At 44.3% G+C, this 25451-nt stretch overlaps 1 protein-coding gene across 1 annotated transcript; it reads right to left on the bottom strand.

The window, feature by feature from the left end:
* Positions 1-670: 670 nt before the first annotated feature.
* On the bottom strand, positions 671-24908 carry RAC1 (Rac family small GTPase 1). Its single transcript, NM_001003274.2, is given in 6 exon segments — positions 671-939; positions 1247-1406; positions 2120-2182; positions 10034-10151; positions 14162-14233; positions 24874-24908. Coding segments are annotated over 6 exon segments (579 nt in total). The 3' UTR covers positions 671-808.
* Positions 24909-25451: the final 543 nt, after the last annotated feature.

Here is a 25451-nt window from a genome sequence, read left to right as displayed (position 1 = left end):
GAAAAGCTTAAAACACTTAGTGATAATACCGACCTTTCTTCATTTACTGCATTTGACAGAAATTAACCTTTTAAAATTTTACCCGTGACACTTTTATTCAGTTTGATTATGACGTGTACAATGTAGTGTAAATTAACCTCCGGATTTTGTCAAAATACTGTCTTTATCCTTTGATCGCGTCACGTGCTGTGCCCCCCGCCCTCATTGGAGGAACATGGGAGTGAGAGGTCTGTTCAAAATGTCAGCAAAAGCGAATACACTAACTTTTTAAAAAAATTTCACTACAAAATCAAAAAGACTGATCCAAAGAATTGAGTCATTATGCTCCTTCCGTGAGGACATACAGTACAGTTAGGGCGTGGCCACGGGCTTAGATGGCAATGTGGCAACAGCTCGAGGAGGCTGTGCGGCTTTCCTACTGGAAACTAGCAAGCACAGGTCTGCAGGTCCAAACCTGAGACACTGCCGTCTCTTCTGAAGGACAGGGATCTTGAACGGTTTAGTGCTTAGTGTTCTCAGCACAATGCAACTTAGTTCACAAGGTATTTTGGCAACTCTTAATCTGAGCAAGAATAGGGGCTTTTGAAAAATAAGGCTTTAAGAAAGCTGGCCATTTTAGGGCTAAATTTTAATGTGAAAGTTTGAAGTCTTACACTTTAAACAAAACCTAAAAATTACTGATTGGTTCAAATGGTTTTATGGAAAAACTAATCTGTAACAAAAACTTGGCATTGAGTGCGAAGGCTCCACCATTTTTGAGCAAAGCGTACAAAGGTTCTGAGGGGGATGGGGCAGGGGAACCCAACATTTACAACAGCAGGCATTTTCTCTTCCTCTTCTTGACGGGAGGGGGGCAGAGAACCGCTCGAATAGCTTCATCAAACACTGTCTTGAGGCCTCGCTGCGTGAGAGCAGAGCACTCCAGGTATTTTACAGCACCTGCCGAGAAACACAGCCTCATAGCCACATGTGGAGCCCACCCTTCTGTCCAGGAGGAGGGCAGGAAGCAGCTCCCCAGGCCCAGACTCCTGACAGCCCGCTGGGCACAGCAGAGCAACCCCTGACCTGCACCCGGAGCTCACCTACTGAGCGCTCACACTGAGAGCTTTGCCTGGCTGGCTCCCCAGAAGTCAACCATAGCCTGAGTCAGAAAAACATGCTCTTTACTTCCCACAGACTGGACTCCTGTCTCTGCCATGAAAATAAAAGCACGTGCAAAGCAGATGTGAAAATGCAGATTTCCTACCGATCTCCTTAGCCATGGCCAGACCCTGTGGGTAGGTGATGGGAGTCAGCTTCTTCTCCTTCAGTTTCTCAATCGTGTCTTTGTCGTCCCTGAGATCAAGTTTAGTCCCCACCAAGATGATAGGGGTGTTGGGACAGTGGTGTCGCACTTCAGGGTACCACTAAATGTAAGAGAGGAAGAGAGTCACCACACCCTCCCTGATGAACCTCTTTTGCCTAAATTACATCCCCACAGGTGTCAAACTGTCAGCCACTCCTTAGTTGCTGCAGAGTCCTCAACAAGACACAGCATCCCACCCTTCAGCCCTGCTCACCTTGCAATACCTTCCAGAACCACGGGCCTACCTGTGGGCATTCGAATAGCAAGCTGGGACTCCCAAGAACAGGCAAGGAGGGAACATCCCCCTCCCCCAAACCACTACCTCTTGGTAAAATGAGTTAAATTCTTAGATGGTCTCTTGAGAAACCTCCCTATTCAGCAAAAAAGTCAACTATCGACTGAGGTCTCAGCTCTGCCACCATGAGCCCCACTGAACACATCCCTGACCACAACTGGAGGACATCCTGCACATGTCATTTTTCACAAGTGACCAGGGCAGCAGTGGAAAGTCATGGTCACTATTTTTATTAGACAACCCCATCAGGCAGACTCCAAAGTGCTCACTACTTTAGCAAGGAACAAAGCGTTTCTGAATCAGGCCCTGAAACTTCAGAACTCTACATAATAAAGTCATATACTTCAAAACTGATTTGCTACCTAAGTAGAATTACAACATCAATTTAAATAATTAAAACTCCTATCACCAAGTGTTATTTTTGCTTCCCAAGGAGACATTACATAACAAGATGTTCCTCTAAAACATTCCCCACTTACCTTTGCTCGAACATTTTCAAATGATGCAGGACTCACAAGAGAAAAGCAAATTAAGAATACATCCTATAAAAAGGAAACAGGGAGGCGTTTAGAAATGGTCTTACAATGATGAATGCACTTTGCTTTGTAAATGCTGTTGGGAATGAATCATGAGACGAACTGCGTATATGTACCAGCAGCTTGTGTCTAAAGCTTGCTTCCTGGTTCCCCCCTTCAGTTCTGTCAGAAGGCTCCCAAACCAGAGCCAGCACATGAAGCAGCCAGTTACTTCTGAAAGGGGGGAGAGGATTTACTAGAATGTGCTCAAATTTACTGGAGGCCAGGGGGGACCTCAAATCAGAACCCCCAGAGGCTTCTTCTCCATCATTTCCAACTCCCCCTGGGAATTTATCCCCTCCACCCCGGAATTTAATGTTCCTATTATATATAGGGACAAAATCAAGCTACCACTCCAATATTTCTGTAAAATGTGATCTCCATTTATCAAAAGCAGAGTTGATTTTAAAAACCTTTATCAACAGTGTGCTTTTCAGTAAACTCCTCATGTGCACATTAAGTACATGTATAGTGGACCACTGGGGTGCAATTAAACTGCTGCTTTAAGAACTGCCACCAGAGTCCCTTGGCCCGGAGTGGGGCTCAGTGGTTTGCTCAGTGAGCACAACCACTGTGCAGAAGGGCAATCTTGTGTGTAAGTGGCCTCTCCTGGCTATCAGCTTCTCAATCCCAAGTGGGGTTCTCTGCAGGACTTAGAGCGTGCGGCAGTGGCAAAGTGGAGATTCAGAGGAAAAGTCAGTGCAGACTAAATACCTGGAAGATTTTCTGACTGAATGTAAAACATATCTCCCATTCTGTATTGTGTAAGAAGCCAAACTAAAATATTTACCTGTACTTAAAAATGCTTAAGAGTTTCTAAAATGCTAGGTTTATAAGACATTTTCCTGGAAAAAGGCAGCTATGCTTTGTGAAATGTACCCAATTCCCAAGCTAACACTTTCACCAATCCAGCTGATGTCTTGTACCTGGAAAGGGAGAGAAACATCCCACACAACAGCTTTTTTAAAATGACATTTTCCAAACGCTAGCGCATGCACAGGCTCGTCCAAGAATCACCTCGGCATTTTGGCACCTGATTACGTCACTTCAAAGCAAAGGTGGGTTAGCTCACCAGCACCGCACAGCCATGCCGCAGACAGGCCCGCACACCGGATACCACAGCGGAGGAGGCCCTGGCAGCCACGGTTAGTCCCCCTTGGGCTCAAGCATGGGCTCCATGGTGGGCTTGGGGCAGGGGGCTCCACACCTTCATCTCCAACCCGCCTGAAGAGGCCCCTTCATAAAAGTTCCTCCTTCCCCTTGGGAGGAGGGGAGCAAGCAGTTCACAAACCACTTTAATTCAAGCTAGTAGGTAAACTGTCTCGCTCTACTGAAAGCACATTTTATCAAACAAAACCCCAACCTTGAGTGAATTAAATTTAAAACACTCAAGGAACATGAGGCTCAACAGGAAATTCTGGGAAAACTAAGTGAAATGAGAGAACAGATAAAGCTTGAAACTGAAGTGGATTGAAAGTTTTACATACGGCAATCAGCTTGTCTTTGCCCCTGGAGGGTATATCCTTACCATACGTTTCTCCAACCTAGTAATGCATGAGAACTTTGTCTGAGTTTAGTAAAAACTGAGGAAAATGCAAGTCAATATAATCCATTATTTCTTCATCAGAATTGTCTCAACCCTCCTAAAGGATCTGAAAGCAACTGACAAATACCACCAAACAGTTCATCAAACCCTGTGAAGGTCAACGAGGGTGAAGACAAGATGTCAGGCAGATATGGGGAAGGAGGGGGGCACTCCTTTCTAGCCATGGCAGCGCACAGAGGGTGTGCTTCCAGCAGAAGCCACAACACGCCTGAGAAAGCACACGGGTCACGTCCAGGTGAGAAAGGTTAAGGAAGCACCCTTCCTTACCGAAGGGGTATCCCTGTGCCACTGCTGGCTCCCACTGGCAATAGGCACACCTGTCACAGCTCTCCATCCCAGGTCTGAGACCTAAGCCCAGCTGAAGCCGCCGCACGCAGGAAGAGCACCTGTCTGTAAACACAGGCCTCTCAGACGAAGCACTCCCCAGGAGCACGGCCCAGTCAGAGAGCTGTGAACACGGCCAGCCTCCTGTGTGCAAGTGCTGGTCCTCTCTTCCCCCAAATCCTGGGAATGCAGTTTGGATTTAGGGGCCTGAATTACTGGAGTAAATGCACTGAGACCTTTAATTCCCCCCCCCCCCAGCTTTGGAGGGGAACGCCCAGAAGGGACAGCATTTCTCATGTTTACCACAGTGCCATCAATTCATTCCTTTGTTCCGACAAAAATCGGAAAGACTTGCTCTTCAAGCAACACAGAAACCTACAATTTTTTTTAAGAGACAGATGGACAAGAGAATTTTTTAAATTTCATCTCATTTAAGTCTCTCTGATCTACAATTCTAACAACATGAAAGTTGCCCTAATTATCCTGGGTTTAATCTATGGGCGACTTTTGAAGATCTGTGCTCCCAAGGCCTTGACATGCCACCAAATATTTATTGTGACACAAAAACTCCTGGGCATTGGCCACAAAAATGCAGCCTCAAAATATCCTCCAACCATATCTGTTCTACCCTTTCCAATTTTTAAGAACATTTTTTTTGAAGAAGAAACATGCTTTCCATCCTACATTAACATTACGCCATCTGCCTGTTCCTTTCTCCTCCTCCTTCCCCCAGCCAAAATATGGCTTTAAAAAATATTTCTAGGGGGATCCCTGGGTGGCGCAGCGGTTTGGCGCCTGCCTTTGGCCCAGGGCGCGATCCTGGAGACCCGGGATCGAATCCCACATCTGGCTCCCGGTGCATGGAGCCTGCTTCTCCCTCTGCCTGTGTCTCTGCCTCTCTCTCTCTCTCTCTATCATAAATAAATAAAAATTAAAAAAAAATATTTCTAGGGGCACCTGGCTGGCTTGGTCATCAGTTAGGCATCTGACCCCTGATTTCAGCTCAGGTCATGATCTCAGGGTCATGGGCTCCACACTGCCTGCTCAGGATTCTTGCTCTCCCTCTGCCCCTCCCTATCCTCTAAAAAACAAAAAAAGCAAAACAAAAATCCTAAAAAAACTAGTTTTCCTAAAAAAAAATTAATTAAAAATAAATAAAATGTCTTATGCTTCTGACACTTATCTCTTCCAGCAGCAAGTCTTTCCCACCTCGGCCTTCTAAACCAACGCCCTGCACAGAGTCCACGCTGCTCATGGCTGGCAGGGCATCTCCATGTTAACGCCTGTCCTCGCAAACCCCCGAGCTCCAAAGCAGGGCCTGGCCTGCTCAGCCTTCCTCCCAGGGTCACCGATGTGCTGGAGCCTCTTTACTCACCTGAGCTGTCCTGAGCCACAAGCTTACCTCTCCTCTAGCTGCTTTCCCCATGCTGGCAGGACACTTCTGACTACACATGCTCCCACCCAGCCCTCATTACCTGTGTATCACAAAGCAGGTCTCCTCCTACATGTGTGAAGGGGGACCATAGAGAGACGAGTGGCTCCTAGCAGGATATGAGCAGACAGACTGTGGGGTGGTGGGGCTCTTCTAGATCCTCCTCTCCGAGGCCTTCCACCTGGCTTTTACTTTCAGACTTGGAATATTTTTTACTACGGGTATTCTATGAACTGAGAAAAGCAGCATGAGACACACAAACAGGGCAAAGACACTACGCATGTGGCATCCAGGAGGAGCTAAGAAAACATGCTCTGGAGAAAGCGAAGAGCAGCCCTGACACCTGGGAGCCAGCCCAGTGCTCACAGCTTGGTTATGGCAAGTTCCCATTGAATGGGACCATCTCCCAGAGTGCTGGGGTTAGAAGAGGTCACTATTTGACCATGCTGGCATGAACACAAAAATAAAGAAATAAATAGAAGAACACTTCACAATCTTGTCTAACCTCAAATACAAGGTCACCGTACAAATTATAAAAACACCAAACATCCCCCTCTCCCAGACAAGGGGACTGCATGCCTATCTCTGCACCAGTCACGGCTTCATCCCCACCTTGTAGAGGAGATTAGGGCATCCCTAAAACTACCCTGCTTCTAGCCAGCACCCAATCCAGAGCAAGTTCTGCCTTCTCGAGCCCCCAGGTGGACGTCCGGCTCAGGGCAGAGAACAAACCCAATTTCTTTCAGCCACAAGTGTGTTCCCAATAACCTCTGGCTGGAGGACACAAATCCTGTAACAGCCAATTTAAAGTAGAAAGCCATATGAAAATCAAAATAGCTGAGACACCTGGGTGGCTCAGAGGTTAAGTGCCTGCCTTTGGCTCAGGGAGTGATACCAGAGACCCGGGATCGAGTCCCACATTGGGCTCCCTGCATGGAGCCTGCTTCTCCCTCTGCCTCTCATGAATAAATAAAATACTAAAAAAAAAAAAAAAAAAAAAAAAGGCCAAGCTAAATGCTACTGTTTTTCTTTTTAAGCATCAGTAAGCAGCCTAGCCCTTCTCAAGGTGAGCTCACACAAACGTCCCGGCTGACCCAGGCACAAGAGGCCCGGCACGTCAGCCAGCAGGCTGGGTAATGTTGAGCTTTCTCAGAACCCACACAGAGCTTGTTGTGACTGGCAAGTCCCAGGTGTTCCCACTCACACCAAGTCCCGGAACAAGAAGGCAAATACAGCCCTGCACGGACCATACCACGATGGCGAATAGACCAGCTGAAGGGGAGTGTGCCGAACTCACAGGGTATTTTCAAAGAGCGTGTTAAAGTAACTTATTCAGAGATGGAAGAGCCTGAAGGATTACTTAATCAAGAAAAACAAAAACGTGAAGGATAGTTTCTCCTGAAAAGGACCACCCGCTCGCCATCTTTTGGAAAACAAAGTAGAAACAAATGCTTCACACAGATTTAACTTCGCTACCCAGAGTCACCCTACAAACAAGGAGAACAGCGTTAAATGACCACAGGAAACAGGATGTTTCTGGGTCACAATGTCCTAAGTAAGGGGTGAGATCTGGGTAAGAAATGGTCCACTGTCCCTTCAGGAGTATCTGAGCACAGTCATGGATGAGTCACGGAGTCCCATAGACCAAAGAGCCAAAAACCAGAGACCAGGTTCCAGTCAGTGCAAAGTTTAGAGGTGTCCCCTCTGCTGAGATGCCAGCCTGTAACCACCAGGCCTGTTGCTCTCAGTAGGACAGCATTCAGGGCCTCCCCCCAGAAGCCAAGACAATTTCCTCATCCCCAAAGAAGCCAGCAAGCACGTCCTTAGTGGCAGGATGGCCACTCTCCTCTTTGCTCTAAGCACCAGGACACCCCCTGTGCTGGTACGTGGTATGTTACACACCTACATGTGTGAACTACTGGAGGGCAAGAATCATGCCTTCCACCCGTTTAGACATTCAAGTATTTGACAGGAAACTAGCACCTTGTACAGATGAAACAAAGTTTACAAAGTCCTGCCCTAGAAGGACAACACCCCCACCCACTTGGATGTTGGGCTTCATACCTTGCAGCCTGATTCAATCTGCTACTTTATCTCTGTGTTCTCTAGCATACAGAGTGGGAATCTTGCCAAGTCACCTTTGACTTACTGTGAATGACTCCCTCAGAGAAAAAGGCCGCACCCTGCCCGGACCCCTTGAGTCACAGGAGGTGGTTCTCATTTCTCAGAAGTGATACCCCACCCTTCCAGATGTATCCAGTAGGTTAGAGACTCCTACTCTACCAGTCAATAGGTAGCAAATCCACTTAAAATCTGGAATTATCAAGCCCCCACTGGGGACAGAAGTTTCCTAAACATACTGAAGACTTCGAACCATTTGGGGATTATGAGCTGACTTTTAAAACTTAATCACAGTTAATTTTTAGCTGGAGATTAAATGAGGCATCACTCATTCAGACTTAGCATTTTATGGGTTTGGTCTTTATTGAACACTATTACTATAATGTAGCAAAAATCCACAGTTCAAATTAATTGTATTTGAGAATTCCTCCAGCTGAAAAAATAAACACAAAAGACAATGACTGTTGCATGGAAAAAACTTTAAAACTTTAAAAAAGGAAGGGGGTGGGGGGAATAGCTGGCTGGCTCAGTTTGTTGTGTGTCCTGAGTGTCCAACTCTTGATTTCAGCTCAGGTTGTGATCTCTGGGTCATGAGATTGAGCCCCACACAGGGCTCTGCACTCAGCAGGCAGTCTGCTTGAAGATTCTCTCCCTCTGCCCCTTTTCCCCATTTGCACATGCGCACACTAAGTTTAGGGGCCCCTGGGTGGCTCAGTTGGTTAAGTGTCTGACCCTTGGTTTTGGCTCTGGTCACGATCTCAGGGTCATGAGATCGAGCCCTGCATCGACCCCTGCACTGAGTACAGGGTCTGCTTGGGATTTGTTCTCTCCCTCGCACCCTCCCCCTACTCTCGTGCTTTCTGTCTCAAATAAATCTAAAAAATAGAGTTTTAAATTTATTTTACTAAATAGAAAGTTAACTTTAAAAAACTCCAGAATGTCTCCACCTGATCCTCCTCTGGTCATCCTAGCTTGCTGAGAGCATGTACAGCAACTTCTGTTCATTTGGGCCCAGCCAGCTCGGACTTGAAGAGCTGTCCAGATCTATGAATCTTCACCTCAGCTACACTAGACTGTCTGTGATGTGCCTGGAACTATTCAGTGTGCCTTATACTGATTGCTAATCTAATCCTAGGAGAAAACAGGTCATGACTAGAGCTGTGAAGAAACCTGCCAGGGTCACAGAGCTAGGAAGCAGAGCATGGGATTTCAACCTGACAAATTCACTTGACTGCCCCTAGAGCATTTTCCTTTGGCCAGTGAGTCATCTGAGCCTCTAGAGTTGGTTTAAAACACTTTAAAAATGACTAACAAACGTGTAACAAGATAAGCAAATGGTACAAATAAGACAATTGCTTATTTCAAGTAAAGTGGTTTCTAAGCATATTTTAACCAGCTATTACTGATTCACTTTGATACACACATCATTTAAAATTCTCTGAAATGGAAGCAAAACTAATCTAGAAGTTTTTCTGACTGGACACAGTGGACATATTTTTACAAAACCGAAACCTGAATATACATTGAGAAGACTTAGATACTAACGCTGTAGAAAGATGAGCATGTGTTTTATTAGAAAAATAATATTAATTCCAAAAGAGAAGTCATTAACTTGATTTTTAAAACCTTAACTGTTTAAATTGACTCTGTGGCACAAAGCAAACTGATCTTAAAAGTAATTATTGTTGAAACTGGTTTGCAAGAACAAAACAGTACCTATTTCATGCGGCTGTCCTGAAATTAAAATGAAAGCATGTAGAACACATAGCACCATCGTTAGTAGCTGGTAAGGCTAAAAAATTAGAAACAAATCCTTGGTCCTCATCTAGGACATTCACTACCGAACTTAACCTTGCTACTAAAGATGGCAATACAGCTGGCCCTTGAACAACGCGGGTAGTTAAAGGTGCTGACTACCCCCTATGCAGTCAAAACCCTGTGTATTACTTTGACTCCCCGAAACTTTAAGAAACAGCCTGCTACTGACTGGGAAGCCTTACCAATAACATAACCAGTTGATTAATACATGTAAAATATGTTATGTGTAATATACACTGCATTCTTACACTAAAGTAAGCCAGAGAAAATGTCACTAAGAAAATCTTGAGGAACAAAAAAAAAAAAAAAAAAAAAACCAGAAAATCTTGAGGAGGAACTATGCTTACAGTACCGTAATGTATTTATGGAAAAAAAGTCCTGGTGTAAGTGGATCTCTGCAGTTCAAACCTGTGCATTCAAGTGCCAACTGTATAAGCAAACCTGTAGGTGATACGCAATTACACAGTCAAAATTACATACTCTAAAGGACACATTAAAAAGCAGTCATGATCCTTACTGTTTGCGGATAGGATAAGGGACGTAATCTGTCATAATCTTCTTGTCCAGCTGTATCCCATAAGCCCAGATTCACTGGTTTTCCATCTACCATAACATTGGCAGAGTAATTGTCAAAGCTGTAGAATGGAGAAAAAACACTTTAGCCCTGGAACATAAGGCATAGATGGGGGGTTTGAGTGACTATCATAGCAAGGGTCTCAGAGGTGTGCCAAGGCCAGGAGTGGCCTGGAGGCTCCCCTGAAAGCAAAGGTGCCAGCATGCAGGCACAAGGAGCCAGAGCAGCCACATGGAAGGAGAAAGGGCTGCAGGGTATGGGGAAGGCGAAAACACTGCACCTGGAGAAACACGCCTGGGACAGACACAAAGGACAAGGTAGTCCACTGAACTAAAACAAATGACTGTCAGCAAGAGAAAACCTTTGTTTTTAATGAAGAGAACATTAAGATTTTTCTCTCCAGAAAGAAACAAAGTATAAATTAGTCCCTCTCTCAAACCCACTTGTTGACTTGTGTACACGTTACTCATCTTCAACAAGGTGGCATACCACAAAGCCATACTCTACAGTGCTTCCAGAACACCCGCACTAAGTGCAGGGCAATCACCATCAAGCCTTGGTCACCGAGGCCTGCAACCAAACTGCTATGGTAACACAAAGCAATGCTTTGAAAAGTTATGGTGTGAGGCGAGCCTGCTTCTCCCTCTGCCTGTCCCTGACTCTTTCTTCTATGAATGAATAAAATCTTAAAAAAAGAAAAGAAAAGCTATCATGTAACATTTCAAGAGTGAGTATACACATGTACTTAAATTAACTTAAAGTTGTTACACAAAAACTAGTTAATGATAAGAGGCAGCCCAGAGAAGCCTGGCAGGCAGAAAATAAGGTGGACTTAAAAAACAAACAAGAATCACTAAGTACCACCAAGTACTTCACTAAAAATTAATTCTGAGGACGCCTAGGTGGCTCAGTGGTTTAGCATCTATCTGACTTTGGCTCAGAGCGTGATCCCGAGGCCCTGGGATTGAGTCCCACATCCGGCTCCTCGTGGGGAGCCTGCTTCTCTGCCTAGGTCTTTGCCTCTGCCTCTCAGGAATAAAATCTTGAAAAGGAAAAAAAAAAAAAGAAAAAATCTGGGATTGCAATTCAAACCAGGGCAAGTACCAAACAAGACACAATATATCAGCCTGTAAGATAAAATTCAAAATCATTTTTACATACTCTCAACTCTCAACACTAAAACTTAGGGTCTTGTTACATTGAGACAGCAAAGCAGAGGTCTGCGTAAGGCTCCAATGTGGTTTACAGAATGGAATGACAACTAAATACCGTAAAGAAAAAGCCTCATGTCTTGCAATTCTGCCTCTGTGAGAAAAATATTCAATAAACAGTATTATGACTTTTTTCCATCTGGGAAAAAGAATCAGGTGCCTGCCTCCTAGTATACCAAAAAAATAAATTCTAAATGTATTCGGACTTCAGCCACAAAATGAAAACTTTAGCCACAAAAATCTAGGAAACCTACAAGAGGGTATTTTTGCATCACGGAAACAGGAATGGTCTTTCTAAGTAAAACATAAAACTGCATGGCGGCGAAGCAGTATATTTACATAAAAACACCAAACTTATTTATGCAGAAGATCTCATGATGAAGTTTAAAGACAAATGAGATAGAAGGATTAATTTTTTTTTTAAGTTTTTTTTTTTTAATTTTTATTTATTTATGATAGTCACAGAGAGAGAGAGAGAGAGAGAGAGAGAGGCAGAGACATAGGCAGAGGGAGAAGCAGGCTCCATGCACTGGGAGCCCGACGTGGGATTCGATCCCAGGTCTCCAGGATCGCACCCTGGGACAAAGGCAGGCGCCAAACCGCTGTGCCACCCAGGGATCCCCAAGATTTTATTTATTTATTCATGAGAGACAGAGACACAGGCAGAGGGAGAAGCAAGCTCCATGCAGGGAGCCCGACGTGGGACTCAATCCCGGGTCTCCAGCATCACACCTTGGGCCAGCGGCAGCGCTAAACTGCTGAGCCACCCGGGTTGTCCCTAAAATTTCTTATGTACAAGAGTTTCATCAGTAATATAAAATTTCAGTAGAAAAACAAGCAAAGGAACTCCACAGGCCATTCACAGAAGACTGCAAATGGACAGTGAACATTCATGGGATCCTAACCTCACCGCTGATCAGAAATGCAGCTTTTTTCAATGCCTGTCGCCCATGGTCCAAATTGAGGAGGCCGCGTTGGTCACAGCTGGTCCAACTGACAGCCTTTTGGCGGCAACTGGGTAGTATCTTCCAAAACTTTGAATATCCAGACGCCTGGGTGACTCAGTTAAGTGCCTGCCTTAGGTTCAGGTCATGATCTCAGGGTCTTAGGATCAAATCTCTAGTCAAGCTCCCAGTCAGGGTCCCCTGCTCAGCGGGGAGTCTGCTCTGTGCTGTTTTTTTCCTGTTTTTCCCTGTGCTCCCCTGTTTTTCCCTGTGCTGTTTTTCCCTGTGTTTTTCCCTGTGCTCCCCTCTCCCACTTGTGCTGTCTCTCAAATAAAATCTTTTTTTTTTTAAAGATTTATTTATTTATTCATGAGAGACACAGAGAGAAGCAGAGACATAGGCAGAGGGAGAAGCAGGCTCCATGCAGGGAGCCCGATGCGGGACTCAATCCCAGGACTCCGGGATCACACCCTGAGCCAAAGGCAGGGGCCAAACCACTGAGCCACCCAGAGATCCCCCTCTCAAATAAAATCTTAAAAAAAAAAAAAAATTAAATAGCCATTCCCTTTTGATTTGGCACACTTCCACTTCTAATAATCAATCACATGTGCACGATATGTGCAACATTTAGCACAGAAAAAGAAAAAAGAAAAAAAAAAAAATAACCTTAATGACCAGTGGTTTTTATCAGCTATCCTAGTTCAGAGTCACTGACAGCTAATAAGGATTTCACTCTACCTATGTGTAGATTAGGAAAGTCCCAACTGGGATGTCTGGGTGGCTCAGCGGTTGAGCATCTGCCTTTGGCCCAGGGCATGATCCTGGGGTCCCAGGATTAAGAGCTACATTGGGTCCCCTGTGTGGAGCCTGCTCCTCCCTCTGCCTGTGTCTCTGCCTCTCTATGTCTCTCACGAATAAATAAATTTAAAAAAAAAAAGGAAAGTCCCAACCACAAAACCAGAACATGGACAACACGGACAGTATGATCCCACTTTTACAAAACTTTGGAGACCACCAAAATACACCTGTTGTGCTTGACAAGGTTAGCACAGGTGGGGTCTGAGGGGTTTCTTCTCCACCAGGATGGCAGCCATGAAGACAGAGCTGACATCATGGCCGCAGGTGATACATTATGAGGCTCAGCTACATAGCACTCCCTAGTAACCCCATCATCAGAAAAGCACTTCTCCATCTCCACCCAATTCTGTGGCCAAGAGGGAATAAGCAGCAGCTCAGTAGCCAATTCTGTACTCCCACAACTGACCCTAACACACACCCTGGTAACTCACGTGACAGGCAACCATCAGATTACTTGCCAAAAAAGGCTAATGACAATATAACAGTGTATTTTGTGTTTCAGTTCCTTGATCCTTCACAGAGCTTAGAGAGCCAAATTTACCAGAAACTCTTCCATTTTCCAGTCTTCTAGTTAGTTAACTTTGTTTCCTGAATATCTAAGAATCAATTAGGAAAGCTGCGTGTTTCATCACAATGTAGAAACTTTACATAAGATTAAGTATTTTTTAAAAGCCCAAATACAGGGGATCCCTGGGTGGCTCAGCGGTTTAGCGCCTGCCTTCTGCCCAGGGGCGTGATCCTGGAGTTCCAGGATTGGATCCTGGAGTCCCGGGATCGAGTCCTGCATGAGGCTCCCTGCATGGAGCCTGCTTCTCCCTCTGCCTGTGTCTCTGCCTCTCTCTCTCTCTCTCTGTCTCTCATGAATAAAATAAAAACTTAAAAAAAAAAAAGCCCAAATACCTTATAATTAGACTTAGGTGAGTGTTTAGATGGAAAATTAATCAGATCTGCTTTTGTGCAAAGTAAGAATGCCTTTATAGCAAAACAATGGTCAAAGGAATAAAAGAAAAAAAAAAACATCAGAGGCAAGTTAATTCCCAGGTTAACTGGATACTTACACAGTGGGGATGTATTCTCCAGGAAATGCATTGGTTGTGTAACTGATCAGTAGACAAGTTTTACCTACAGCTCTAAAGAGAGAGAAGAAAAGAGTGTAAGTTGTTTAATCAGCATGAATGTAATCTTTTCATTATTCTGTTAACTTTATAGAAAAATCAAGGAGTATACCCCAAGTACTTACTTACCATTAAACAGTTTCTATAATCTTTTACTTAACACTACACATTTTATCCTGAAATTTATAGTAAACAAACTCAAATTTCTCAAAAAGGAGCCCTCATGTTCTATTCAGGTGTAGGGCATTAGCATTCATAGTCAGAAACTGTTAAATAAGCTCAGGTTGAACAGGAACAATATTTTAAAATTAAGAGTCTCTTTCTTTTGTCAACATCTGTACCCAGTCTTTCATCCAAGAATCTTCAATTCTATCCTCAGATCATTCTGATGGATATAATATGCAAACAAAGCCTTCCTCTACAGCTTCCGCTTGGTTGTTATGTATTTTGCTGCCTCAGAGTGGTAACTCAAACCCACTACCTTTTAGAGCCTTTCCTCTGGCATCAGTAATGACTGTTCTCTTAATAGAGTGCTTAGTCACTAACCACCACAGATCAACTGTGAACCACAAAGAGCCACACAGAACTCACTTTAATTCATCTGTATTCATTTGCCACCTCCCCAGCCCCCCCCATCCTCGCATATCACCCTAAGTTTTTAGAGTAACTAATATGATATATTCCAGACATATTAACTAACAGTCCTGGGATGCTGGCCTAACTTTCCAAACAGCTGCAAAGAGGAGAAAGTAAAAAAGAATCATGCAAAAATTCTCCAAAACAGAAGGGCCTCCTGTACTAGTAGTGGGTACAGTGTACCATCAGGCGGAGGTCAGAGGCTGAAAGTCTCTCAACCACCTGAAAATTTTTTTCATGAGAATATTAACTACAAATCAAGATCACTGCACCCTTAGCCAAAAAATGGTTTCCAAATTTTACATTCTTACAGTGACTTCAAGGGGTTCTGAGAGCCTGTGTCCCTTGCCTAAGGATTCACTAAATGCTCTCCCTACAAGAGCCTATCTTCCTGCTGTTTGCTGTTGGCTTACCAAGGTCCTGTCTGTCACACAATGAAGTTCTGAGCTGTAACATTTTGTCGTTCAAACTCAACTACTATGAATTAGGATTCGTCATAAAGAAGTTAAGTGCTTTTCTATTTTTGTAGCACTCTTAGCTGGAGGCAAAAACCTCTCAGCTAGGACAGATTACAGGCCCATCCAGTCTTGCCAATACTTGTTTTACTCCTAACACTATAAAGAGCTTAAAAGTTGGAACTCTCCCACCCCCCAAAGACCTCACGGAGTCAAACATTACATCATCAGGAAGTAGCTTCCAACTCCTCAAGGCTTTCTAAACAAAAATGAGTCATTGGCCATACATTTTGTGAAAAGCTTACAATGTCAAACCTGTGTAAGCAGGAGGCTGAGATCTGTAGTCATTACCCTGGATCTGAGACCCAGAGCCAGCTCTTTATTACTTGCTGGCTGGAACTGTTTTTAAGTTTCAACATCCTTATGCCTCAGTTTTCTCAACTGTAAAATGGATGCAGAACTATCAACTTCATCACAAAACTATTGAAAGGGCAGCCCCCGGTGCTCAGCGGTTTTTAGCATAGTCTTCAGCCCAGGGCCTAATCCTGGAGACCTAGGATGGAGTCCCATGTGAAATCGAGTCGGGCTCCCTGCATGGAGCCTGCTTCTCCCTCTGCCTGTGTCTCTGCCTCTCTCTCTCTCTCTCTCTCTCTGTCTCTCACAAATAAAATCTTTAAAAAAAAAAAAAAAAAAAAAACTATTGAAAGCATTAATCCTATTTTAACCCATACCAACAAAGTGTGTGCTATGTGAGGAAGAATAGTAGGTGCCGAAGATATAAAGCAATGAACAAGATCTTGTGGAATCTGAGCAGTTATTAAAGTGAAGAATAAAAAATGCAGTCATTACATAAAAATTATGTAATGTGTCATTACATTACATATTATGTGATGTGTCATTAAAGATGCTCTGGAAATGTACAGTGAAGGGATCTAACCTAGTCTTGGAGGCGGAAAGAAGAGGCTGCGATGTACACTGAAATTTAGGAGGAGTGGGGACATGACAGGAGGAACATTCTAGGCAAAAGCGACATCATTTATGGGGAGGCCCAGAAGCTCAGCGTAACTGAAGAACAAAGAAATAAGGGGGAAGCACCAAAGGAAAATATGAGAAGATTGTCATCTCTTCTTGTTAAGGGCATGGGACTTGATCCTACTTGGGAAGTCCCAGAAGATTTTTAGTTGCCAAGAAACCATTAAATTTGCATTTTCAGAAGCAGCCTCTGACTGCAGTGTGGAGAGGACAGAGGAAACTGGGACTGGAGGCAGGAAAACGAGTGGTTTGAACCAAAGAGGGGACTTCAGAGTGAAGAGAAGTGGGCCATTTCAAGAGCTTCCTAGGCATGAGGCAGAATATGATAGCTCAGCCATAGGCTGGATGTGGTAGCCGAGGAGGAGAGTGGAGTCTAAGGCCATCACCAGTGAACCTCTTCTCAAATTACAAATGTTGTGCAAAAATATTAATACTTATTGCCTCTTAATGTCAAGAATAAGCAGCTATAAAGGTTTTAACGGTTATGTTAAAATGTTATAGTAGCACTTCCCTTAAGAGCCTGTCCTAAATCTCTTCCATATGTAGAAGGAACAAAGCCATTACTATAAATATGACTGTTTTAAATGCCCTAAACTTTATTTTCCTGAAACCTCACCTTCATCTGAGGCATTGTCTTCTGAAAGGTATAACTGCAAAGGAATTCAAGGTACTTGGCATAATCCTATACTGATGGGAATTTTTTTTCTTACCAATCATTACAGTATTTGCTATAAACCTAAATTCTATAAGAAATTATTAAATTAGAGGCATCCCTGGGTGGCTCAGTGGTTTAGCACCTGCCTTCGGCCCAGGGCGTGGTCCTGAAGTCGTCCCAGGATGAGTCTCACATTGGGCTCCCTGCATGGAGCCTGCTTCTCCCTCTGTATCTCTGCCTCTCTCTCTGTGTCTCTCTCAGGAATAAATAAATAAAATCTTTTAAAAAATAATTAAATTATAAAATTCTGACTTTTAAATTAATTTATTTATTTTTTAAATTTCATTTATTTATTTGTGAGAGACACAGAGAGGGAGCGAGAAAGGCAGAGACACAGGCAGAGGGAGAAGCAGGCTCCATGCAGGGAGCCCGACTCGATTCCCAGGTCTCCAGGATCAGGCCCTGGGCTGAAGGCGGTGCTAAACCGCTGAGCCACCGGGACTGCCCTTTATTTATTTTTAAAGTAGGCTCCACACTCAGCATGAAACCCAACATGGGGCTTGAACTCATGACCCTGAGATCAAGAGTCTGATGCTTGGGCAGCTCGGTATATGTCCAACCTTTGATTTAAATATTTACTTAGTTTTTAACAACAGATAAAAAGAAAAAGGAAATGGTTATTTACCTCCCATTAGTGTTACTTATTCACTCCTTTTAACACACTCCACAAAAAAACCCCTAGAGGCCAAAGTCAACACAAGCTCAGGCAGTACCAGCTCCCCAACAGAGAACAGAAGCAGTGTTTGGTCACAGCCTCACAGCCTCGGACTGATGCTGCTGCAGAATCTCTGGAAGTTACTATCCAGAAAGTTTAACTCCAGCTCTGGAGTTTCCAATTTTATATACACTTAACTTCTCAGTTCCATCTTTTTATAATCTTTGAAAGCTGCCACAACATTAAAAAATGAACCCGAGGGGCAACTGGGTGGCTCAGTCTGTTAAGCATCTACCTTCGGCTGGGGTCATGGTCCCTGCTCCTCTGGGAGTCTGCTTCTCCCTTTCTCTCTCTGCCTCTCCCCCCCTTCCCCCCACTTGTGCTCACGTTCTCTCTTGCGCAAATAAAATCTAAAATAATAAAAAATAATTTAAAAAATGAACATGAGACTACTGGAAGAAAGTTCATATGAGCACATTTTTTCACCCTATCTGTGCCGCTCCTGCTCTATCTTGTAGAAATAAACCAAGATTAAAGCCAATAACTCATGTTCCCATTATGTTGTTTTTCCATTAAGAGAACTTTAAAGGAACTTTAAAAATTTTGAGATCTCACTATTACTAAAATCTATAAACCAAAACTTAAAAAGCACGTATGATCCATTAATCTGGAAATGCTGCCAATTCCCTCATGTTAGAGAAGGGAGAGGAACCTGGCTGATGTGATTCTCGATCTCGGTGGTGTCAGTTCAAGCCCAAGCTGGGTACAGAGGTTACTTAAAAATAAAACCTTTGGGCAGCCCTGGTGGCTCAGCGGTCTAGCGCTACCTTCAGCCCAGGGCCTGATCCTGGAGACCAGGGAATGGAGTCCCACACTGAGCTCCCTGCATGGAGCCTGCTTCTCCCTCCGCCTGTGTCTCTGCCTCTCTCTCTCTCACATGAATAAATAAATAAAATATTTAAAAATAATAATAAAATAAAATAAAACCTTTATTAAAAAAGGGATACAATAACAATACAGGAAATTCAAAAATAAGAACTTTCTGTATTGTCTTATTTTTAAAAAGATACATTGGGGGGTACCTGGATGGCTCAGTCAGGCATCCAACTCTTGGTTTTGGCTCAGGTCATGATCTCAGGGTCATGAGATTGAGCCCCACGTGGGGCTGCACACTAAGAACAGAGTCTACTTGAGACCCTCTCCCTCTGCCCCCCTCCCCAATTGCTTGCTCTCTAAAAATATTTTTTTAATAGATTTATTTATTTATTTATGATAGAGAGAGAGAGGCAGAGACACAGGAGGAGGGAGAAGCAGGCTCCATGCCAGAAGCCGGACGTGGGACTCGATCCCGGGACTCCAGGATCTCGCCCTGGGCCGAAGGCGGTACTAAACTGCTGAGCCACCAGGGCTGCCCAAAGGTTTTATTTTTAAGTAACCTCTGTACCCAGCTTGGGCTTGAACTGACACCACCGAGATCAAGAAACACATCCCAGGGATCCCTCTCTAAAATTAAAAAAAATAATAATAAATTTTAAAAAGATACACTGATATCAATAGGACTGAAAGACCAGATTTCTCCAATGAGGAAATAAGGAGCCTGTATTACTGTCCAAGTGTACCTAGATCTTGGGGCCGGCCCCTGGGTGGCTCACTCAGTTAAGCATCCAACTCTTGGTTTCAGCTCAGGTCATGATCTCAGGGCCCTCAAATCAAACCTTGTGTGGAGCTCCAGGCTCAGTGGGGAGGCTGCTAGACTGCTGGAGATTCTGGTTCCCTCTTCTTCCTATACTCCTGCTCACTGCTCACACTCACTCTAAAATGAATCTTTTTTTTTAAAGTACCTAGATCTAGGATTAATAGAATATAAGGAAATGTGAATTATATCTATTAAATATGTATTCATATTTATTGCATAAATGAAAGATCCTAAATGAAAGTCCTCAATTTACCCTGTGAAATGGGGTTTGGGAACTCTCCAACAGTAGGCCTTCAGTAAATAAATTCAGAAAGCACATGAATAACAGAGTAGTTTAGTGCTACAAATAAACAAACCCTAATCTGAAGTTCTGATTATTTATCACCACAAACAATTTATGGAAAACCATTATCACCACTGGAGGCTTCAAAAAATTAAAAAGCCTATGTAGTTTCAAAACCCCTCACGGTTGAGGGTGACTGAGTGGCTCAATAGTTAAGCATCCGCCTTTGGCTCAGGTCATGATCCCACCCAGGGTCCTCTGGGCTCTCTGTTCAGGGGAGGAACTGCTTCTCTCTCTCCCTGTAGCTCTATTTGTGCTGTCAAATAACTAAATAAAATCTTAAAAAAAAAAAAAAAATCAAACCCTAAAGGTTGAAGATGCTACCTCAAAGAGAGAGTTCAATCCTGAAGTAGCCATTACTCTACAGGCCCCTCCCTGCCTTTTAGAATTCTAGAAGCACCAATCCTAATCCTGGAGTACTTGATACTTGGATCTGAGCAAGATACAGAGTTCACAAACAAGAATTTTTATCTAACTGCATATCATCCCCATTCTCCTTCAAAGTCAAATCCTGTTAAAATATGCCCTATTGGGGCACCTGGGTGGCTCAGCAGTTGGGTGCGTCTGCCTTGGGCTCATAGCGTGATCCTGGAGTAGGGGGATCGAGTCCCATATTGGGCTCCCTGCATGGAGCCTGCTTCTCCCTCTGCCTGTGTGTCTCATGAATGAATAAATAAAATCTTAAAAAAAAAAAAAAAGCCCTAATTATGGGAAGATATGTGATAAGGAAATAGAGCAAAATATTGATAACAAAACTCTAAGTGGTAAGTGTTCACTGTACAATTCTTTCAACTTTTATGTGTTAAATTTTTCATATTAAAATGTGGGAAGAGGGGATCCCTGGGTGGCTCAGCAGTTTAGCACCTGCCTTTGGCCCAGGGCGTGATCCTGGAGTCCCAGGATCGAGTCCCACGTTCGGTTCGGCATGGAGCCTGCTTCTCCCTCCTCCTGTGTCTCTGTCTCTGCCTCTCTCTCTCTCTGTCTCTCATAAATAAATAAATAAGTTTTAAAATAAAAATAAATAAATAAAATGTGGGAAGAGAAATTCCTCTGACACGTGGTAACTGCCTTAGTAGCAGGATTCCTGATAAAACATCTTCTTAGTCTTAACTAAAATCACAAGAAATACCTGGTGGGTGATGCAGAGATGAAAAAGAAGGAAGTACTAATACATTCAATACATAATTAATGCAAAAGATAGAACATTATGAAAAGTGGCTTTAAGATTTCTAAAAATTACTGATAACTCCTCTACTGAACCCAATCTTGAACTTTTACTGGGATTATCATTTGAAAGTTGTTAAAAAAAAAAAAAAAAGACTTAAGTATAATTTTAACCACCAAGATCAGAGGCAAATAACAAACTCAAATTTAGAAGCCAGTGTAGATTTCAAACACCTTTACAACCGGTCAAAAATGTGGAACCCCATGCCTCAAGACAAAAATACACAAAGACAATTCATGAGGTACTTAAATTCATGGATCATACCTTCATTGATTTTTTTTCCCCACTGATTATTCAATGGAAGTGAGTGGAGACTAAGTGGTGTACATTCCTAAAAAGATGACATCATCATGGAAGGTATTTTTCACACTGAACTAAAACAATTTCCTGGAAAGCAATGTCTAAATTAGACACTGGGATGATGAGACCACTTGCCCAATCTGGAGTGAACGTAGGGGGGCTTCAGGTCACTCACTCCCAGCTTCTGGTCAACCAAAGTCAAAGCAACACTATTAAAAATGTTTAGAAACATCTGAATGTGAGATGCTGTCTTACCGAAGCTGAGAGAAAATCTTGGGGGCAGAGATCCCCCAAGTCAAAGTAAAAGACCCTGTGTTCAGGAAGGACTAACAGAATTAGGACCAAGAGAAGGATCTGCAGAATTAAACAGTATCAAAATGTCACTTCACATTTTATACTTAATGCCAGTGAACTGCTATATAGGAAATAATTTATAAGAATATAGGCTAATTAGGGATCCCTCGGTGGCTCAGCGGTTTGGCGCCTGCCTCCAAGGCATGATCCTGGAGACCCGGGATCCAGTCCCATAACGGGCTCCCTGCATGGGGCCTGCTTCTCCCTCTGCCTGTGTCTCTGCCTCTCTCTGTCTCTCTCATGAATGAATAAATAAAATCTTAAAAAAAAAAAAAAAAAAAAAGAATATAGGCTAGTTGATCCTACTTATAATATGGTTATGATATAACTTTTAACCTAATTCCCAAGAATATTTTTTAGATAAGGAAGCTTGCAATTTGTGCAGCTTCAATTTGCCTTTATTGCTTAAACTCCCCTTAACTACAAGTCCCACAGCACTGAGTTCTTTGCCCCACAAAATTTACACCCACGTTTACAGCTTTAACAATTTTTGAATAAAAGAACATTCCAAGTATATCATCAGGTATGTTTTGTTTGGGTCAAAGCAAAAAAATATTTTTGGTTTGGAAAGTCATGTATGTAACTTTTTCACTGAAGTAATGTTTGCTGTATGTTGTCCCTTATTTAAAGTAATAGAGGGGGCAACTGGCTGGCTCAGTTGGAGGAACGTGCAACTCTTGGATCTCAAGGTCCTGAGGTTGAGTCCCACATTGAGTGTAGAGATTACTTAAATAAATGAATAAATCTTTAAAAAATAAATAAACAGAGCTTGAATTGTTTACTTCTAACAGGGCTTTGCCCCAGTCTACATCAATGTCAAATACAGTACCAAATAAATCGAATGAAAACTTAAAGCCAAGAATTGTTTTATGCTTTGGACCTCCCACACAGGGCCCAACAGTGCCTCAGATTAAGAGAAAGAGCAACACTATATGAGGCTGGCTGCCTGCACTTTCTCACCTGGGGCCAGGCACCTGGGAGGCACTTAGTATTCAGCATCTTGTTTATTTTTTTTTTTAAGATTTATGTATTTATTCATTCATGAGACAGACTGAGAAAGAGAGGCAGAGACACAAGGAGAGGGAGAAGCAGGCTCTCTGCAGGGAGCCTGATCCCCGATCCCAGGATCTCGACCAGAGCTGGAGCCGGGCAGGCACCACTGAAACACCCAGGCGTCCCCCAGCAACTTGTTTAATCCTCGCCACTTCAACTTGAGGTCCCTGTCCTGGGAGAGGAGTGTGAATATGCCCAGGTTCCTCCCTAATCATTGGGAGTGGGGATTCGAAGTAAGGATCCAGATCCCACAACAGGCATTCAACAAGTATGTGACTAGATACACAAGGCAATACAAATCTTCGGGGTCCATCATCTGTAAGCATTAAGTAGGTCTGCTGTGCTTATGTTTAGTTTCAGAAATTTTCAATTAAGAATATTACATTCTAGGGCACCTGGGTGGCTCTGTCAGGTAAGTGTCTGCCTTCCTCTCAGGTCGTGATCCCAGGGTCCTGGGTTCAAGTGGCGCATCCGGCTCCCTGCTTGGCATGGAGCCTGCCTCTCTCTTTCCCTCTCCCTCTGCCACTCCCCCTGCTTGTGCTCTCTCTGTCAAATAAATAAAAATCTTAAAAAAAAAAAAAAAGAATATTACATTCTAAAGTTAGATACTGAATTATCAGCAATTTAAAAAAAACAGCATTATTTCATACTCTAAGCATTACAGATTCAGCATTTTTAAATTTTTAAAGGAAATGCAGTTAAAGTGTTCATAAGACAATGTGATATATGTGTAGTTAACTCATTACACAAAAGGATCAAATTTCATTTAAACCAATGTACTGATTTCCCTATTAAACTAATTAACTGAAGTTTTTGGACCCCAAATGAAAGAAAAGCTTTCTTTTCAAGGGTTTAAAAAACAAAAACAAAAAACATACATATTCCTAAATAGGTGAGAGTCATAATTTTTAGCTATATGCACAGAACCATGAAGTGTTAATAACGTTTCACACGTTGAAGACTGACAAATCACACAGATGGGCATCTTTTAAAAAATTAGTTCAACTGTCCTTACATCTGAAATAGTTGTAGCAACAGTTTCAAAATGTCTAATTTACAACAATCTAAATGAGCTAATTCACAACTTGGGAGGCATAAAAGCCACATCAGTCCTAATGACAAGTTTGGGGAATATTAATCAAAAGGAAGAGCGATGCCAGAACTCTTCCTTCGATTTTACAAGACTTGAAAAATGTACCAATTACACTGAGTTTGATGAAACTGATAGTAATTCTTGGATCTTCGCTGTTAACACTCAACTAACTCGAGCACTGCTGAGATACACAATTTTGCTCGGATTACACTGAGATTTTTGTTTCTATGGGAGGGGAAAAAAAAACTGCATAAGCCAAGTCTTGTCTTCCTCTAGGGCCTTGTAACCACCACAGACAGTAATGAAAAGAAATGCCTTGAGTCACAGGGCAGCTCCGCTCAGGGAGCCTGTTCTGCTACATCCCATACCTAATGCAAGCAGCGAAAGCAAATTTCTTTCTTTCTCTCTTCCTTTTTTTTTTATGACCACACCACATTCAGAGAAAAGATCAGTCTTAATCACACCTAGCTTCTCGTAGCTAGAATCCCAAAAGTTTCTCCAAGGAAAGTACAAGAATTATCACCAAAGGGAGGGAAAAATCTTAAAAGCGGCTAAGTACAAGCGGAAGATACGGGAAATCAGTTTGGGGTCGCCAAACCAGCCCAGGCAAATACTCAAGAACTATCGACCTGGTCGCCGGGACACACGGAAGCTTATAACCGGGCTCCAGAGGCTGATGTAAAAACCCAGAAAGGGTCCTTCCCCGCCCCCCCTTAGAGAAAGAAAGGCAACTCCAAGCCCACCGCTGTAGGGGCGGACGAGCGCGGGTGGCGGCGCGGCTGGGGGGTCCCGCCCCGCGCGCAGCGGGCCCAGAAGGCGGGAGGGTGGAGTTCACTTTTCCCTCCGGCCGCCGCTCGGCGACTCCCTCCCCCATCAGAAAAAAAAGAAAAAAGAAAAAAGGCAAAGAAAAAAAAAAAAAAGAGCCGGAACCAGGCCCCGTGCCTCCCAGTCCCGGAGGGAGTGAGTGGTGGCCCGCGCCCCGCGGAGAGGCCGGCTCCGGGCCCGCGAGAGCCCGCCCGGCCCGGCCCCCAGGCCCCACCCTCGGCCTCGGCCCCCGGCCCCCGGCCCCCGGCCCCCGGCCCCGGCCCGCGCACTCACCCGTCTCCCACCACCACACACTTGATGGCCTGCATCTGGGCCGCTCGCTGGGCCGCGGCGGCGGCGGGCGGGCGCTGACGCGAGAAGCGGCGGGCTCGGGGCGCCGCGGGCGGGCGCGCGGCTGCAGGCGGCAGGGCGCGGGGTGCCGGGGCCGCTGTCCACGCCGCCTCGCCTTCCGCCGACGGAAAGCCGGAGCCCAGCCGCGGCCACCACCCAAAGCTGGGGGAAAACTGCGGAGAAACAGGAAATGGCCGCTCCACTCACATCCGGTCTCCCCTCCCCCGCGCCGGCGCGCCGCTCCCAGGCTCCGGGGCGGGGCCGCTCCTGCCCGCGCGGCTCCCGGGCTTCCTGCCGGGTTCGGGGACGTTCGGGAGCGCTCGGACGCGCTCGGCTGGGGCCCGCTCGGCTCCAGAGGGTGGTAAGAGATGGGGGCGCGGGGGCGGGGGCGGGGGCGGGGGCGGGCCGGCCGCCATGTTTGTGCCACCTGGCGAAGGGCATGAGTCTAGACTTCTGTGAGAACTCTGAGGGGAGGACGAGATTCTGCCAGAAAATTCAGAACCTAAATTTCTAAGGAAGCA

This window comes from Canis lupus, chromosome 6 (genome assembly GCF_011100685.1).
Source record: "Canis lupus familiaris isolate Mischka breed German Shepherd chromosome 6, alternate assembly UU_Cfam_GSD_1.0, whole genome shotgun sequence".
Lineage (NCBI taxonomy): Eukaryota > Metazoa > Chordata > Mammalia > Carnivora > Canidae > Canis > Canis lupus.
The sequence above is the reverse complement of the archived record's forward strand: the minus strand, read 5'-3'. Positions and strand labels throughout refer to the sequence as shown.